General features: G+C 40.6%; 1 protein-coding gene across 1 annotated transcript in view; it reads right to left on the bottom strand.

Annotated features, from left to right (window-relative positions):
* Positions 1-17587, bottom strand: part of APBB1IP (amyloid beta precursor protein binding family B member 1 interacting protein) — a 109759-nt gene that overhangs the window by 43027 nt on the left and 49145 nt on the right. Inside the window, exons 2-7 of the mRNA XM_015568244.1 lie at positions 13311-13382; positions 12146-12233; positions 9591-9883; positions 6441-6518; positions 2559-2718; positions 270-391 (exon numbers count right to left, since the gene is read on the bottom strand). Coding sequence (XP_015423730.1) covers positions 270-391; positions 2559-2718; positions 6441-6518; positions 9591-9883; positions 12146-12233; positions 13311-13382 — 813 coding nt within the window. The remainder of the gene's footprint in view (positions 1-269; positions 392-2558; positions 2719-6440; positions 6519-9590; positions 9884-12145; positions 12234-13310; positions 13383-17587) is intronic.

The raw sequence follows: 17587 nt of genomic DNA, 5'->3' as shown, positions 1-17587 counted from the left end.
GTCAATGGATTGATGTGTTTTGGGTGATGAATCAAAATGGGTTATTTTCTTTCTGGATTTCTCAAAGGGCTCTTGGTATTCATATGGCCTAAGAGTTGAGTTTATGCTTCTTTGAAAGGAATACATTTGTGATATTTTGTGAGGTAATGAATGATGCAATTATCTGGAGTTACTCGTTTGAATTCATTCATACAAGAATGAATTCCACAGGTGACATTTAAAAAACCCTCCACTTTTTATATGGCTTACTGATATACAAGTTATCTTACCTGGGGGTTTTTGAATACAGCATATTTTTCCTCTTTCTTCAAAAATACCACTTTATTTTCTGTGTCTCTTGTCCAGTCTGATAAGACTTCAACAACATTTTCATGGTCTTCAAAAAACCTTTCTGATGAAATAAGAAAAACAAGACAGTATTAAGCACAATGCCTCATACTTCACACAGGGTTTCATTTTTATTTTTTAAGTTTTATTGTTTAAGGTATTACAAATAGTAGTACATATGTCTCCTTTTTTTTTTCCCCATTGACCTCACCCCAGCCTCCCCTACCCCCTGTCACATGCCTTCACCTTCCCCACCCACCGCAGTTTCTTGCGTTTGTTGGTAGTGTTTACATGCATGTATACAAGTCCTCCCGTTGATCTCTTACCCCCCAAACCCTCCCCTACCCTCCTGCTATAGTTTTACAGTCTGTTCACACAGGTTTTTAGAAACTCCTATTTCTTAGATGATGTCACATTGTAACATTCCTGTTACATTAACTCTTTAGTGTATCAGGTCTTCAACTTATTTTCCATAAAAAACATGGTAAATGAACCTACACTATAGTAATAATGGTCAGCCATTGGATTTTTTACTGTAAATAGTTTCAGGTAGAGGTAAACATTCTCTCTGTGAGGAGGGCAATTAGGCAATAATTGGTTTAAACAACTGTGAGATATGCGATAAGCACTCTAAAACATCATTCCTTAAACTCTTAAAACAATACATGAATATTGGAACCAAACCTAAACATAACGGAAGGCTTTCACTTTTGTACTTGACTCAGAGTTGACAAAAACTTCAAGAGGTTCTTTCAGTGTAGGCCATTTCCTCCAGAAAAAAATTTCTCTAAAAGCTTCTGTGGGAACCACGTCAGGATCCTCGGATAGTCAAGACCAATGGGAGCACGGAGGCCTTGTTGTCAATACACCAGAATGGCCATGGCCGCTCTGAACATGAGCCTAATCGGGGTGCCCAAGGCCAAGATACCATGAGCAGGTGCAAGGACACACGGTACACTGTGCCCTTCTGCAGCCAAAATGATTGATGTCATTGTTGGCAACTTAGCCTTCTTTGACCAGGAGTCTGCTAGAGAGAGAGCAGCTGAGCTGAGGTTAGAGAGCTCAGGGAAGAGAGGTGATAAGCACAGAGGATGTTGCTCCTATGTGTGCAGTAGAGAAAAGAGCTCAGCCAGAGCTGAGAGCTGGTATTGCTATGATGTAAGGCTAAGAACTCAGAGAGAGCTCAGATATAGCTACCATGTTAACCAGCCAGTGTGCTGGGAGAGAGAAGCTCAGAGGTAGTTACTATGCGAGGCTACGGAGACCAGGCAGTGTGCTGGGCAGGGGAGAGAGGAGAAGCTGCTGAGCCAGAGAGCTCAGGTACCGCTATGAGGTGATGCGGTGAGTCTAGGAGACAGTGTGCGGCTGCTCAGATAATAGTTGTGGGTACAGAGACTAATCCTGTTTCTGTGGGAAGAGGTACATGTTAACCAGCCAGCGTCAGGCTGCCTGCCGGAATGGACTTTGCTGTGGAGAATTGTTTTGTCTGATGGCTATATGGCCCACTGGCTTTTACAATAAAGACTCATTCTTATACATCCACAACCTCGCATGGCTTCTCGGTCTGCTCCGCCACCAAGAATTGAATCATACCCAGCTTTCCAGAGCACCAGAGCTCATGCAGGGCTCCTGCTGTCTCTGACAGCTTCTAAAGCAGGAAATTCTCTATGCCACCAAGCTCTCCAGGTAGATAATTGCTCTGTGAGTGGTATTAAGAATGAGAAGTAACAGTATTTCCTTAATTTTTCTTTCTTCTTCTTTTTTTTTAAGTAGATCAATTTCTATCAACACTACTTTGCTCTTTGGGGGAGAGCCTCTTCAGCTAGACAAAGTATCAGACATTAGGTGAGTGGGAGGGAGAAAGGGAAAATGGACAGTGATGTGAAGCAGAATTAAACTATAGTTAAAAATGGGAACTCGAAAGAAACATTAGCAGCCAGGCCGTCCATAATCTGCTCAGCTTATAAGCATGCAGTACAAAGTATCATCCTGTTACTTTCTTTCTCTAATGCGTCACTAGAGAGTGACAGTAATAATGCTTACTTTCCCCAAGGTCTGCCACCTGCTACAATTTTGCCTCTTCATTTCTTCCTCACTAAGAAATGAAGAGACAAGAATTGAATCTGGCAGAAGGGAAGTGATGACTCGGAAGTCTTGATGGCTTTCAACCAAACTCTTCTGAATAGACAAAAACCCATAGTAAAGCAAACCCAAAGATTTTGGGGACTTACCAAGTTGTAGTTCTGGGTATATTTCATAAAGACACCAGTCTACACTGCAGTCACAATGGGTTTTCTCGAAAAGGTTGTCTAGAACGTCTCGGGCCAATTGCCGCTCATCCACCATCAGCGACTTCGTGCTGTTATCATTCATGTGCACCTTGACAACCAGCTGAGGATAAAGCCACAAAGCAGCCACTCAATGTCAGCCACTGAAGAAGCCACCAAGATTGAAGGTTTCAAAGTTGCTATTGCTTCTGCTAATTTAAATGAGAAAGTTTCCCACGAATGGACTCAATATGAATTCACTCACACTCTGAACGCTTGTTTAAGGTGCTAGGAATATAGAGGTGGAGAAACCAATTCACAAAATAGAAAAATGTACAATAAACAAAGTCCTTGCCCGGCAAGAGATTGCATTCTAATGAGGGAGGCAGAAGACAAACAGAACCAAGGAAGTGCTGACTTCTTGTTTTCCTGACATTTGTCTGTTACTTATTCAGGTTCATCCTGGAGCCCGGAAGCATTTCTTGATTGGAAGCCACACCTGTATCTTTGTAACAAATTCTTTTCTTTTGTTTGGCTGGAGCGGGGGTCCCTTTTCATGCAACCCAAGAACTCTAAGACAATCACTGCCCAATCCCCAGCCTGCAGTGCACACAACTACTCCATACACAACCAGTAGAGAAATCCTGTAAACATCACCAACCAGAACCATCTGATACTCTTGCTTAAATTTCTATTCTTTTTTTTTTCTTTCAGAGAGTGGAAGGGAGGCGGATAGACAGGGAGAGAGAAACATCAGTGTTAGAGAGACACATTGATTGGTTGCCTCCCATATGTGTCCTGACCAGGGTTGGGGATTGAGCCTGCAATCAACATACAAGGTATGCCCCCTCAAACCTGGGACCCTTCAGTCCGAGGGCCGACGCTCTATCCACTGAGCCAAACCACTAGGGCTTAAATTTTTATTCTAACTTGAAAAATTAGAAAGGGAAGTGTGAAATAGCTACAGACAAGTTCTGCCTATTTTGTTTCCCTAGGTTTGGTCATGGTAATTCACAAATGAGACTCATCATTATTTAAAAAGTGATGAGGTGGACTGGAGAAAGATGCCATAAAAATGGTAACATTTCTTCCTCCCTAAAAGTTTGGGTTAGATTCTGAACAAGCTGGGAAACTACCCCTCCTGTCCCACTTCCACCTAATCTGATTGTCAGAACATTATGTTGTCAACAGAGCGAAGGCGCAGTTCCCACCGATTGTTATGCAGAGCTACTGATAGCAACCAAGGGCGTGGGCGGTGATAAAAATCTGGGTTAGAAGCAGGCAAGGACCACAGGTGGAAGCTTCATGTAGTGCAAGCATGTCAAACTCAAAGGCTAACATGGGCCAAATAAGCGAGGCATGCGGCCTGCGAGCCGCGAGTTTGACATGCTTGGATGTAGTCCCTTGTCTTCCCAAGTGTCAAAATGTAGAAATCAGGCAGGAAGTGCATTTCTGGCTCCTGGTACCATTCAAATTCAGGCTTCCTAGGAACACCTTTTCCACCTTGAAAACCTGTAGCTCAGAAACCTCTAGGTGGATAGTTGCTTTCATTTATGTTTGTCTTCTGCTGCATTTAAAATGATAGGTCCAGTGCCAAAGACACATTCACCTGACTTACGAAATAAGGCCTAGAGCTGTGGTCGGCAAACTGTGGCTCTCAAGCCACATGCGGTACTTTGGCCCCTTGAGTCTGGCTCTTTCTAAGCCTTAGGAGTACCCTAATTAAGCTAATAACAATGTACCTACCTATACAGGTTAAGTTTAAAAAATTTGGCTCTCAAAAGAAATTTCAATCGTTGTACTGTTGATATTTGGCTCTGTTGACTAATGAGTTTGCCGACCACTGGCCTAGAGGGTCACACGGAAAAAGGAATATTCCTTAAATAGTGGTCTTTACTATGATTTATTTTCTATGGAAGGCATACCCATTGATCTCTGCTGAGAATTATTGCAATAAAGCAGCAATTTTCAATGTTTTTCATCTCATAGCACACAGAAATGAATTTCTAAAATTCTGTGGCACACCAAAAAATATAATTTTTGCTGATCTGACAAAAAAAAGGTATAATTTTGATTCATTCACACTGGATGGCTATTGTTGTCTTGGCTGTAGTCATTTTCTTATTTGACAATCTAAGGGAAAAGAGGTCAGTGCTCCTGACTAAATAGTCAGGTATTGCATGTCTTAAGAGTTCTTGCGGCACACCCATTGAAAATCACTGCCATAATGTAGCTTCATGTCCTAGGAAACATTGCCAATGCTGGGATTTAGAAGACTTAATTTTCTTGATGGAAAAATTAATGATATTTGACCACATTTCATTCTTACTTAGGAAATCTTGAGAAAATAAAACATGCTGGTGTTTTATTTTTATATATAGAGAAAAAAATAAATCACCTAATTTGACAATGATGAAAGATTTTTTGCATAAATTACAAACTAAATTTAATCCACATGTAGTTATGAGTGCCCCTAATTATAAAACTTAGAAAGTAAGAAAACCAAGAGAAGGCTGGTAATTTTTATCAAGAATGAATCATATTTATTATTTTTCACAGCTTCCATCTCATTTACAAACTGAAGAGTATGTATGCTAACACATAACACTGCTCAATTGCAGTGATACACTATAGGTAAAATGATTCAAGAATGAAAAGCTTCCCTTTTCTAATCCAATATAGTATCAATTTTCAACTGGTGTGCCACAAGAATTTTTAAAACATGCAATACCTGACTACTTAGTCACGGGCACTAACCTCTTTTCCCTTAGATTGTCAAATTAAAAAATGACAAGTATTCTCATCATTGATGTTTCTATTTCTCTCTTCTTCTTCCTTCCTCTCTCTGAATTCAATAAAAACGTATTTTTAAAAAAAGAATCAACTAATGAATGCTTGAATAAGTAGAACAACAAATTGACGTGTGTGTTTTTCTCTTTCTCTCTCTAAATATCAATCGATTAAAAAAATAAGTCTGGATCCAGCGATAGTCATGGAATATTTATTGAATATCAATCAACATGTATTGAGCACTTTTATTCAAAGGACCATGAACATAAAGTCCAATGCCCTATGTGAAAACAATGATTCACCCAACTCATTTCATTGTGAGATGCTCTTAAGGAGTCTCAGCATCAGATGGCATGTGCTTCAGAAACTGAAATAAGACAAAACTGTTTCATCTTTCTCTCTATCAATTAACCACTATTAACTTTAATTAGGTATATGCTTCTACTAAGGTTAAATACAGGTGTTTCTGTTATAATATAACGAATGTACTCCTGAAAAACCTGTGCTCTACAAAAAAATGCACAGTAAAACTACAGGCTTATTGGGGAAAAGGTTAGGGGCAGGTCTCTCAAATCTATGCACCCCTGAAACCAGAGAACTACTGGGCAATAACTTGGACATCCAGGGCAGGCAGCGAGGTTGGAGGCTGCCTCAGGGGATATGAAAAATGCACAAAAGCAATCTCAGCAATGCTGAGATGGAGGCAAGGCCAACAGAAGCTGAGCTCTGACGCAGTGAAGGTGGGCCCAGACGGTGGCGCCCCCTGCTGTTAGCTAACAGTGAAGCGGAACCAAAGAGGCCCCTTGAATGTGAGGGAACCCTGGGTGAAGAGGCTTGAAAACGTCCACATGTATATTAACATAAGTCTCCTTTTTATCAATCACGAAGGAGCTAGCTGATGTCATAGAAGAGGACCTGTATCATTTATCTGTGTCCTTAAATTTAAAAAATTATAATTATTTGGAAAGTAGCACTTGGCATTTTATTTTTTAGGAATGAAGTATAATAAAATGCCATTAATTTAACTTCCCCATGCAAAAGTGATATATAGCTTACCTTCTTGACCTTGGCCTCCTTCAGTTTTTCCAATGCCAGCTTAATTTTATCAGCCTTCGCCTGGGCTTCTTCTTCTTCCTGCAAAATGACATCCAACCCAGTCCGTTAAAGAATACCAGCAAGGAAGCACCTGTGCCATTGCTACTGTCTTAGTTACTTTACGTTAGCAAAAGGCTATATTATAGGGTACCAAATTTCACATAATTGAGTTTCAGAATTAAGTAACCATAACAAAAATCTCCAGCCTAGAAATATAGGCGAGCAGAGCTTCACATATTCGATCCAAAAAAATCTCTGCTTGGCTCAAAACTTGGGTATAATCTGAGGAGTCTACACTGAGTGACCAGATTATTATGACCACCCCATCAGTACAATGAAGTGAATTAGTTATGCAAATAATAATAATAATAAAACCTTGAGAGTATTTGCTTAGGAAGTTTTCAATATTCAGTATTTTTGGAAGTGTCAATGAAGTACTGATGGGGTGGTTATAATAATCTGGCCGGTCATAATAATCTGGCCACTCAATGTATAGGTGTATCTCAAGGGATTTGAGCACTTCCAGAAATTATCTGCTTTTTTTAAAAAAAGCATTTTAAGTGTACAGTTTCAGTGGCACTTAGTATATTCATATTTTGTGCAACCATCACCACCATCCATCTCCAGCACTGTTTTCATATGAGATACTTAGAGTAATTAAATTCATAGAGATAGGTGCCCTAACTGGTTTGGCTCAGTGGATAGAGCGTCGGCCTGCAGACTGAAGGATCCCAGGTTTGATTCGGTCAAGGGCATGTACCTTGGTTGTGGGCACGTCCCCAGTGGGGGTGTGCAGGAGGCAGCTGATTGATGTTTCTCTCTCATCAATATTTCTAACTCTCTATACCTCTCCCTTCCTCTCTGTAAAAAAATCAATAACATATATATTTGTAAAAATTCATAGATATAGAAAGTAGAATAGTAATTGCCAAGGGCTTCAGGGAAGGGGGAATAGGGAATTATCATTTAATAGGTATAGAGTTTCAGCCCCAGCTGGGTGGCTCAGTTGGTTGGAGTATCATCAGTACACCAAAAGTTTTGGGTTCAATTCTGGTCAGGGTACATACTAGGTTGTAGGTTTGATCCCTGTCCCCATGTGTACAGGAGGCAACCAATCTATGTTTCTGGCCCCTCTCAAATCAATAAAAAACATAACTTAATAAACATATCCACAAGAAAGAAGAAAATCCCGCCATTTATTACAATGTGGATGAACCTTGGGGTATTATGTTAAGTGAGGTCCTCCCTTCCCTCAGGGGCGCCACTCCCTCATCACACTCCCCGAGAAACTCCCTGTGGAGGGGACAATTTGCATATTATGCTTTTATTATATAGGATTTTATGGATTGCAGAGAAGAAGGAAGTGGGAGAAAGATAGATAGAAACATCCATGATGACAGAGAATCATTGATCAGCTACCTCCTGTACCCCTGCTACTGGGGATCAGGCTGCAACCAGAGCATGTGCCCTGACCAGGAATTAAACTGTGACCTCTTGGTTCCTGGGTTGACGCTCAACCACTGAGCACACCGGCCGGGCTATGGATCACCAATTTTTAAATAATTTTTCTACAATAAATAGATAATATAGCAATGAACATGATTTAATATTTGATTTATATTTAATATCTGTTCATTCTAAAGGCATTATAGGAACTTTCAGGGTTACTAGGGTCATATTTATGAACACCAACCATCACACGGTTCAACAATTGTGGAAGTCATAAGAAATTGAGTGATATTCTTACTCTAATATATATTTTAATCCTCACCTGAGTTTCCATTGATTTTTAGAGCATGGAAGGGAGGGAGGAGGGGGAGAAAGAGAGAGAGGGAGAGAAAGAGATAGAAACACCGAAGTGTGAGAGACACATTGATTAGTTGCATGTGCCCTGTCCAGGGTGGGGCTGGAATCTGCAACTGAAGTACGTGCCCTCGACCAGGAATCAAACTGTGACTGTTTGGTCCCCAGGTGGACGCTCTAACCACTGAGCAACTGGCCACGGCTAAAACATTTTGGAAGTGCTTTACTCTAAGAAATCTTAAAAGTTTTTTTCACTTTTTTTTTATATTTTATTGATTTTTTACAGAGAGGAAGGGAGAAGGAAAAGGAGTTAGAAACATCGATGAGAGAGACATCGACCAGCGCTGCCTCCTGTACACTCCCCACCAGGGATGTGCCCGCAACCAAGGTACATGGTCTTGACCGGAATCGGACCTGGGGCCCTTGAGTCCACAGGCCGACGCTCTATCCACTGAGCCAAACCGGTTAGGGCCTCAGCTGAATCTTTATTCACAACGCATATTGATTTTTTACAGAGAGGAAGGGAGAGGGATAGAGAGTTAGAAACATCGATGAGAGAGAAACATCGACCAGCTGCCTCCTGCACACCTCCTACCGGGGATGTGCCCGCAACCAAGGCACATGCCCTTGACCGGAATCGAACCCGGGACCTTTCAGTCCGCAGGCCGACGCTCTATCCACTGAGCCAAACCGGTTTGGCGTTTTTTTCACTTTTATGAGAGAAATGTTATAAGATGATGTCCCAAATAATGACCACATCAACTGTCTAGTTATTTTCCCAGTATTTACAAATGTATTAATATCAAATACTCATCACCTGCCTGTCCACAACATCCTTCCCTAACTATAACTTTACAAGTAATTCTTAGATATATCTTTGCCCTACTGAACAGGGATGACCAATTTAGCAAAATTCCATTTAGTTCAATTCAAAAATATGGAAGGAATGCTTTCTATTCTTCATGTGCTGGGTTAGCACCAGCGACACAGAAATGTATAAATCAGTTCCACAGTTCATTCCAAGTTAATAAAACACCCTTAAAAGTTGATTATTATTAGGAAGTGCTGCATATAAATACAGATTTTAGCCAAACTATAATTCCTGATTATGGCCTTAATATGTTCTTTATACACACCTAAGGGTCTTATTTTTAGAGAACTCTGCCTTTCCAATGAACATACTCAGTATCCTTGTTTCTTACCATCTCAGAGCTTTTGGGGTACAAACTTATAAATGTCACCCTCACTTTGAAGAAAGTAAAAATGATAGGTAGCAGAGGTCCTGCCGTCTCTGCCCCAGGCGCTTACCTTAGAGAGAGGTTCTGGAGGTGGTGGTGGCAGAGGCAGGTCTAACATGGGGTCTGCTGGTGGGGGCGGTAAATCATCCTCATATTGGCTCATACTAGTGGCAACGACATTTGCTCCGTAACCAGGAGAGGCTGCGCCACTGGAATGTGACACTTCCGGAGGGGCCGGATGATACGAACCCTGAGAAGACTCTTTCTGTGCCTGGATTGTCCTCTGTTCAGCTTCACTTATATCTGCTACCAGATCTGCCATGAGCGCATCTAGATCTTGGTCTTCCAGTGCATTTAAGGATTCTGATAAGGGAAAATTACGTTAATAATCAAAACAAAGAGTTGTGCCTGAAAAAATGGAATAAAGGTCCTTTTCAGAATAATATTTGAATACTGGTCTTGAGGGATTGAGGGTGGGTGTAGGGCAATAAGGAGAAGCTGGCAAAGGGTAAAAACTTTCAGTTATAAGATGAATAAGGTCTGAGGGTCTAATGGTGAGCATAATTAATAGCACTGTATTGTATGACTGAAATTTGCGGGAGAAGAAAACTTAGATGTCGTTATAAAAAAAGGGAGGAGAGAAAAGGTTACATATATGAGTGTGGAAAGGCAAATCTTCATTGCTCATGTCTGCAAGTATATGCTATCTATTAATGTTATAATTGTCATGAAAGTGTATTTTTTTTGAAATTTCATGAATGTTACCTATGCAAAAATGATTTATAGTTTACCTTCTTTTATTCAATGTTATGATGGAAATAACAGCCAGGAAAAATAAATTATAATAGAGACCTGGTGCACCAAATTTGTGCACGGGTAAGCTCCCTAGGCCTGGCTAGTGATCAGGGCTGATCTGTGGGGTGACTAGCAGGTCCCTGCTGGCACCTGCCTTGGCCTGCCTAGTGCCACCTGCTCACCAGCTCTGCCCTCCTCACAGCCGTCAGTTGCCTCCCTCTGTGGGGTGACTAGCGGAGTGATTGAGAACCCCCCGCTGCACCTGCCTTTTCAGGCCTGGGGTCTGCCGGTTGGGGGCAGCTCCTGCATTGAGTGTCTGCTCCCTGGTGGTCAGAGAGCATCATAGTGACAGATTGTTGGGCAGTGCAAGCCTCGGCCAGCCTTGGTTACCTGAGCCTTTGGGCAGCCCTGGGAGGCTGGGCAGCTGACATCCGAGGCTTGCCTGTGCCTTGGGCAGCCCTGGGGCTGAGGGGACTGGGGGTCTCTGGAGGCAGGACCGGCTTTGCCGTGCGCCTGCTGCCCTGACGGGGCTGAAGGGACTGGGGGCTGCCTTCTTGTGGCTGTGGGCACCACCATCTTTGAGGGTGTGGCAGTCAATTAGCATATTCACTACTTATTGGCTGTGGGTACCTCCATCTTTGAGGGCGGGGCAGTCAATTAGCATATCCCCTCCTTATTGGCTGTTGGTGCTGACATCTTTGTGATGGTGTGAGGGTCAATTAGCATATTCCTCTTTACTAGATAGGAAGATAGCAAATAATAGAAAAGAGGATGGGGGAAAAAAGAAAATTGGAAGAGGTGTATTATAATATATCAAGGTACAGGCATTGGCACCTAAGTGTTTATAAAAAAATATTACTGAAAATAACAGAAACAAAGAAACCCAATGAGTGTCAGAAATAAAACTTGGAACTCTGGATTTCTGTAACTGGATTTCTCTATTATTTTGTTTTTCATATTTTTGGTAGGCACTGCCAGTCTTTGGAAAATCTTTTTCAAGATTTGCAATGAATTTTCATTCATTTGGAGGTGATTACTTCAAAGTTCACTTAATGTGACTAGCATGTGGGCTAAAGATTGTCTCTGCACTAAATAAAAAAGATAGTTTTGTTAATAAAATAACATGACAATCTCAGGAAGAATAAAAATGTCAAACAGAGCAAATATATCAAATTATATAGAAATTAAAATATATTATATTTGGAAGCATCCATTCATATATTATCAATCATTATCTAACAAACAGTTCAATATTATCCTTGAAGAAACATTTACTTATTACTTTTTTATATTACTGTGCTTTGTTTCTCTAAAGCAGTGGTTCTCAACCTTCCTAATGCTGAGACCCTTTAATACAGTTCCTCATGTTGTGGTGACCCCAAACCATAAAATTATTTTTGTTGCTACTTCATCACTGTAATGTTGCTACTGTTATGAATCATAATGTAAATATTTGATATGCAGGATGGTCTTGGGTGACCCCTGTGAAAGGGTCGTTCAATCCCCAAAGGGGTCATGACCCACAGGTTGAGAACCGCTGCTCTAAAGGCTTAGATAAAAATTCCCTTTAGTTCTTAAAAAACAATTAAGAGAGTTTTGACACTACACAATTGCAGAATAGTGTTACCTTTCATTACAGGCAAAAACATTTTTTTGCCCTTTCAGTTCAATCCAGACACAAAAAGTGCTATCTGAAATTCAGGATTATAAAAATTACACTCCCTACCGTGTCCAGGTTCCTTAAATTTTGTTTTCAAATTGTAGTTCCACACAAATTTTAGTCAATATTATAATTTAAAATTATTTAAGGAAAGAAATTATTATGCTTACCATTTAAATCCTTAAAACCCACACTGTAGTTAAACTCAGCCCTGGGAGGTTTAGGGTCCGAAGGAGGAAGAGTGTCGACTCCTAAACTCTGTGGAAACAGATCCCCGCCCCCCCGGAAAGTTAATCATGAGACTAACATTTTATAGCACATTTAATCATTAAGTCAAAAGTCATGTATTGTTTACACATTTTCTCTCTACATATGTTGTTTTAAAATGATATTCTTATTTGAGAATGTTTTCTGTGATTTCTCTCCCCCCACCGCATAATATTAAAAATTAAAAATTATTCTAGGAAGTACATCTTGAAACAAAACAGGCCAATGGAGAATGATGAGAATGAGAAAGTTAATTTTTACAAACAATAGAAAAAATTTCCTGTAATGATGCATTTGTAACATATGTACTATACATTTTCCTTTAAAAACACACACTATTTCTTATTTATTTTGTAGAAAAGTTTAAGATCCCAACCTTATTTAGGAATATTGGGTTGTTTTTATTTCAATATTTTATGCAGGAAGTGATGAATCAACGCCGCTCTGACTTATGAGAACACTGCAAGGCACTCCAGTTTGCCTGACTCTGTAACCTGGGTCAGCAGCCTCTGGGCTCCAGTCACTAGTGACTGACCCTGAGTTAATCTGGTCTTTCTCAGACCTGAAGCCTATGGCTGAGTGGCTTTCATGCTACCTGAGGGGGCAAAGTTCTTACAGTTTAAAGAGGCTATAGTAACTCCCTTTTAGTCCTTTAACATGTAGCATTTCCTCAAAAATTGGTCAAAAATTTTACTAATTTTCTTACCTAGTCTTTCTATAAAGGTAAGTGCAGGGGAGATTGTTCAGTGCTGGTAGTTGTGGGAGGGATTTACTTGCGGAAAATCCCTCCATTAGTTAAATGATTGGCCACGATGAGCATGGAAATTGCCAAAACAGAAGGTATGTGTGACTAATGCATTCAATCAACTGAACTCAGGTACAATTAGGAAAAATGCTTTATTTCCTGGCGCCCCTCTGCCCCCTTCCCACTGTCACAGTTACATCAGCAATATATAATATCGTCAATCTCCATTTTTTAAAAAGATAGCTCTCTTTTCAGATTAAAATCTAATTATGTAACCCCATTTTTTTCCTTTCTTAATTTGATAGTTAAAGAAGAAGATTTACCTGGGTCAAAAGATCCATCTCTCCCAGCAAATTGCTGAACATTTGGTCGATATCATCATTTGACTCATCCATCTGAAAAAGAAAGAAACCCAGCTATAAACAGTCTAATAAAAGCCTGATCTCTCTCAACCAAAGGACTTGTATGCATGCATATAAACATAACCAATGGACACAGTCAGTAGGGGAGTGAGGGCATGTGCTGGGGGAGGTGGGAGCGAGTGGGGAGAGGTCAATGGGGGGAAAAGGATTCATATGTAATACTTTAAACCCAATGGACACAAGACACAGGGGTGTAGGGGAGGCTGGGGGAAGGTCAAGGGGGGGGAAAGGAGACATATGTAATACTCTTTGTAATATTTTAAGCAATAAAACAAAATTAAAAAAATAATAAATTATAACAAAAAACAACAACAAAAAGTCTGATCTTTTGATCTCATCTCTTTTTTTTCTCTCCAGGTGTCATATGGAGAGGAAGGCTCATTTCAGCTTAAAATTCCGTGACTGATCCCATTCCTTGGTCCAAGATTTTACCAAACCCTGGGAAACTGTCTCAGAGCTACAATCAGACTTTGTTTCTCCAGACCAATCTAGTCTCTGGGGCCAAGTGGATAACGTGGGCATTGTTCAGGAATTCACCTCCCTGCAGGAAACCCTCCTTAGAAGAGGAGCAAACCTCATGCACAGGTGGTTATGACGGAGAGAGATGCAGAACTTCACCTCCACTTACAAATTTACACAGAAATATGTCCGGATTCAGAAAGCATCTTTACCAAATGATTCTCTGCTTTACAAAAGCTCTCTGAAACAGCAGCTTTGGTTATTGACTTGGAAATATTGGGGTGATAAACACTTAGAACCAAATGGCCACACAACCAAGTGATGAGAGAATGAAATAAATCATGATGCGGTATCTGACATCAGAACCTTTCTTTGCCTAAGACAAAGGAAGCAATTGCTCAAGAAAGGAGAAGGGTTTCCACACAATGAGGTGGGACACCCTGTGAGGTCCAACTAGCAGTTCTCCTGACACTTTGGCAGGGCTGGATTAGAAAATTAGGAGACATGATTACTAGGCCTCCTTCAGCTACTCGTTAGGGAGTATGCTGTTTGGCAAAGGGAGTTAACTACTTCACCTGTAACATGAGTTTGCTGGAGATACTTTCTAAGGGTCCTAAAATGCTCTAAAACATTAGGAGATCAATGCTAATTACATTCAAGCGAAGAAGTCTGGTTAGAGGATCAGCATGGGTTTTAATTATTATATATGCTAACTTAAACATATACAAAAGTAGAGAAAATAATATTATGCTTTTCATGAAACCAATGTTTAGCTTTAACCATTGCCAATTCACAACTGATATTTTAATTTTAAATATAATACCTATGTTTTCTTCCAATAATTATTTTGAAGCCAATATTATTTTTCCATAAATATTTCAGTATGTAGCTCTAAAATATATATATATTTTTTACCATAACCATACTACTATCATCTCTGTGATGATTACTAATTTTCCAGAACACCCTATCTGGCTTTAGCGGGGGTATCTTGCAGGGGCATGGGTAGCTACAAAACTGGACTGGCCAGGAAAGGGCTAGGAAGGGGACTTCCGTTAAAACTCAAGAGGTCTATGATACCGTGGGACAAGCACATTCCTAAGAAGCAGACACACATCAGAGAACCAGGTGTGCATACACACAGGACGGGGGAATTCAAGGAAACCATTCAGTGAATGCTCAGGGTCTTTCACACAAGGTAGGCAGGTGAGGACTCAGGTATGAAAGAGACCGGCCAGGCAGACACTGCAGGTGTGAGTCTATGTGTGCAGGTCTAAGTGGTCACGGAGGACTCGAACAGAGCATCAGTGAAGAAACATGGAAGATGCCCATCCTCTTTTATGTGGTTGTTGGGCTTAGGATTCATTGCAGTCAGGAGGAGGAGACAGAGCTGCAGGAGGGGAGGAGAGTCAAAGCTGGCTCCATTTGAATGTGGTTTTATCCCCTCCCAGTTGCTTACAAAGTATCTGAATCATACCCTCCCTTCAATTTATCTACAAATGGAGGGAAGAAAGTATTTTAGTCACCAAAATGCCCTTGGTTTCACAGACTGTCCGTTCAAAAAGTTAATCTGGTATTCGAAATCCTATAATGGGTGATTCATTCATTGTTTTAATAAGAGGAAAGTAACAGAAAATAATAAAATTGCAGAACTGCCCATTTATTTTCATTAGAATATTATGTAGTAGGGGGGTGGGGGTGCTGGAGGGAGTCAATGGGGAAAAAAGAGGGACATATGTAATACTTTCAACAATAAAGAATTATTTTAAAAAATAATATTATGTGGTACAATAATGTGACAAAAATAGAAGAATCAGATGAATAATTATTAACAGGATAAGTTGACAGTATTAGTGTTAATATATTTCACTTTTCATAAGGGAAAAATAATCTATTCAAAGTGGAAAAACATATTTATGTTCTGACCTCAAAACAGCCAGCCAGTATTACAATATAGTCACAGGATCCAAAGATAATGCTAATAAGAATAATCTTGCTATTGGTGTTTTCTCTTAAATCATTACATTTGGAAAAGTACTAAAGTGATGAAGAATAAAGTCTTGAAAGGAAATATGACACCCATGAATCAGAAAAACCCAGAGCCCAAAGACCTTGGTTTCTCGGCCTGTGCACACCACTGATACACAGCGGCTCAAGGACATCCAGAGTATCTTACACTTAAGATAGAAATAACTCAAAACAGAGCTCTCATGACTTCTGCTGACCCTCTTCTAGGTTCATTTGGGAAAAATACTTCCCCTTGCCCATTCATTCCTTTCTCCCAGAATCTGTTGTTATGGAATTATTAAAAGCAGTCAGCATAAAAAATGCGCTGTAAACCTAGGTGTAAGTAAATCTGCTACTGAACATAGCAGATTTAAAAGAGTTGCATCCTTGGTGAAAATAATAATTCATTTGAATTAAGAGCTATTATTAACATAAATTCATGAATTTGTATTAATCTGTAAATACAATCATTTTACATACTTACCTTATTTCTGGAATGGACAGACCCAGTCACTCAAATATACGACCCCCCCGCCCCCCGCAACACACACACAAGTGTGAGAAAATAGGGATGTGTCTGTGTCTATTTGCATGCGTGGTATTTTTCAAAGGTCAAAATTAAGTTGAGAGAGAGAGAGAGAGAAACACCCATCCCCAAGAGCTGCAAGTGTTATTTGGGTCAACAGCAGGGAGGGGCTGCCTTAGTGAAGTAACAGATTGCAAAACAAGCAATGTGTTATCATGTTGGGTGGAATTAACATCTTTTTGTGAGTATGTCATTTCTGAGTTCCTTTTGTGTCCTGGGAAGAACACCAAACTGCTGAGTAAAAGAAACTAGAATAGTACTTTATCAGATGGATTTTGTTCTTTTTTGGGGGGTGGGATGGGGAATGGATAGGAGAGAGGCTGAAATTCTCCCTAGATCTCCTGAACATCCAAGGAAATTTTCCCCAATGCTTACTATTTCCCTAAGGCACAAATTTCTAAGCCTTAGTTTTCATCCTCAAATACTTTCTCTTTTCCACATATACAAACTTCACATATACATATTTTAAAAACCTACCCATACCAAAAAAAAAAAAAGAAAGAATGGTTACTATGTGAGGTGATGGGTGTGTGAGCTGAATTTTTTGTGGTAATCATTTCACAGTATATGAATATATCAAATCATTATGTTGTACACCTTAAACATACAGTATTATATGTCAACTAGAGGCCTGGTGCAGAAAAATTTGTGCACTGGGGGGAGAGGGGGTGTCCCTCAGCACGGGCTGCGCCCATTTGCAGTCCAGGACCCCTTGGGGGATGTCCACCTGTTGACTTAGGCCCACTCCCAGGGGGATCAGGCCTAAGCTTGCAGTCAGACATCCTTCTGGCAGCCAGGGAACCCTCTGGGGGTGTCCAACTAAAGACTTAGGCCCCTAAGGGAGCTGTGATGAAGCTGGAGTGACAGAGGAGCCATGCTCCCCTACACCGCCACCCCGGGTCGCAATAGCAGGCCTGGATGGAGGCAGGGCAGGCGGGATGGCGCTGACCCGCCCTGCCTGCAGCATGCAAATTAGCAGCCATCTTTGTTGGCGGTTAATTTGCATATCATGATGATTAGCCAATGGGAGGCGTAATGAAGGTACAGTCAATTACCATGTTTGTCTATTAGGATACTAGAGGCCCGGTGCACAAAAATTTGTGCAATCGGGGGGTCCCTCAGCCCA

The sequence above is a fragment of the Myotis davidii genome, unplaced genomic scaffold (genome assembly GCF_000327345.1).
Source record: "Myotis davidii unplaced genomic scaffold, ASM32734v1 scaffold1565, whole genome shotgun sequence".
In the NCBI taxonomy this organism is placed as follows: Eukaryota; Metazoa; Chordata; class Mammalia; order Chiroptera; family Vespertilionidae; genus Myotis; species Myotis davidii.
This window is presented reverse-complemented; position numbering and strand designations above follow the sequence as displayed.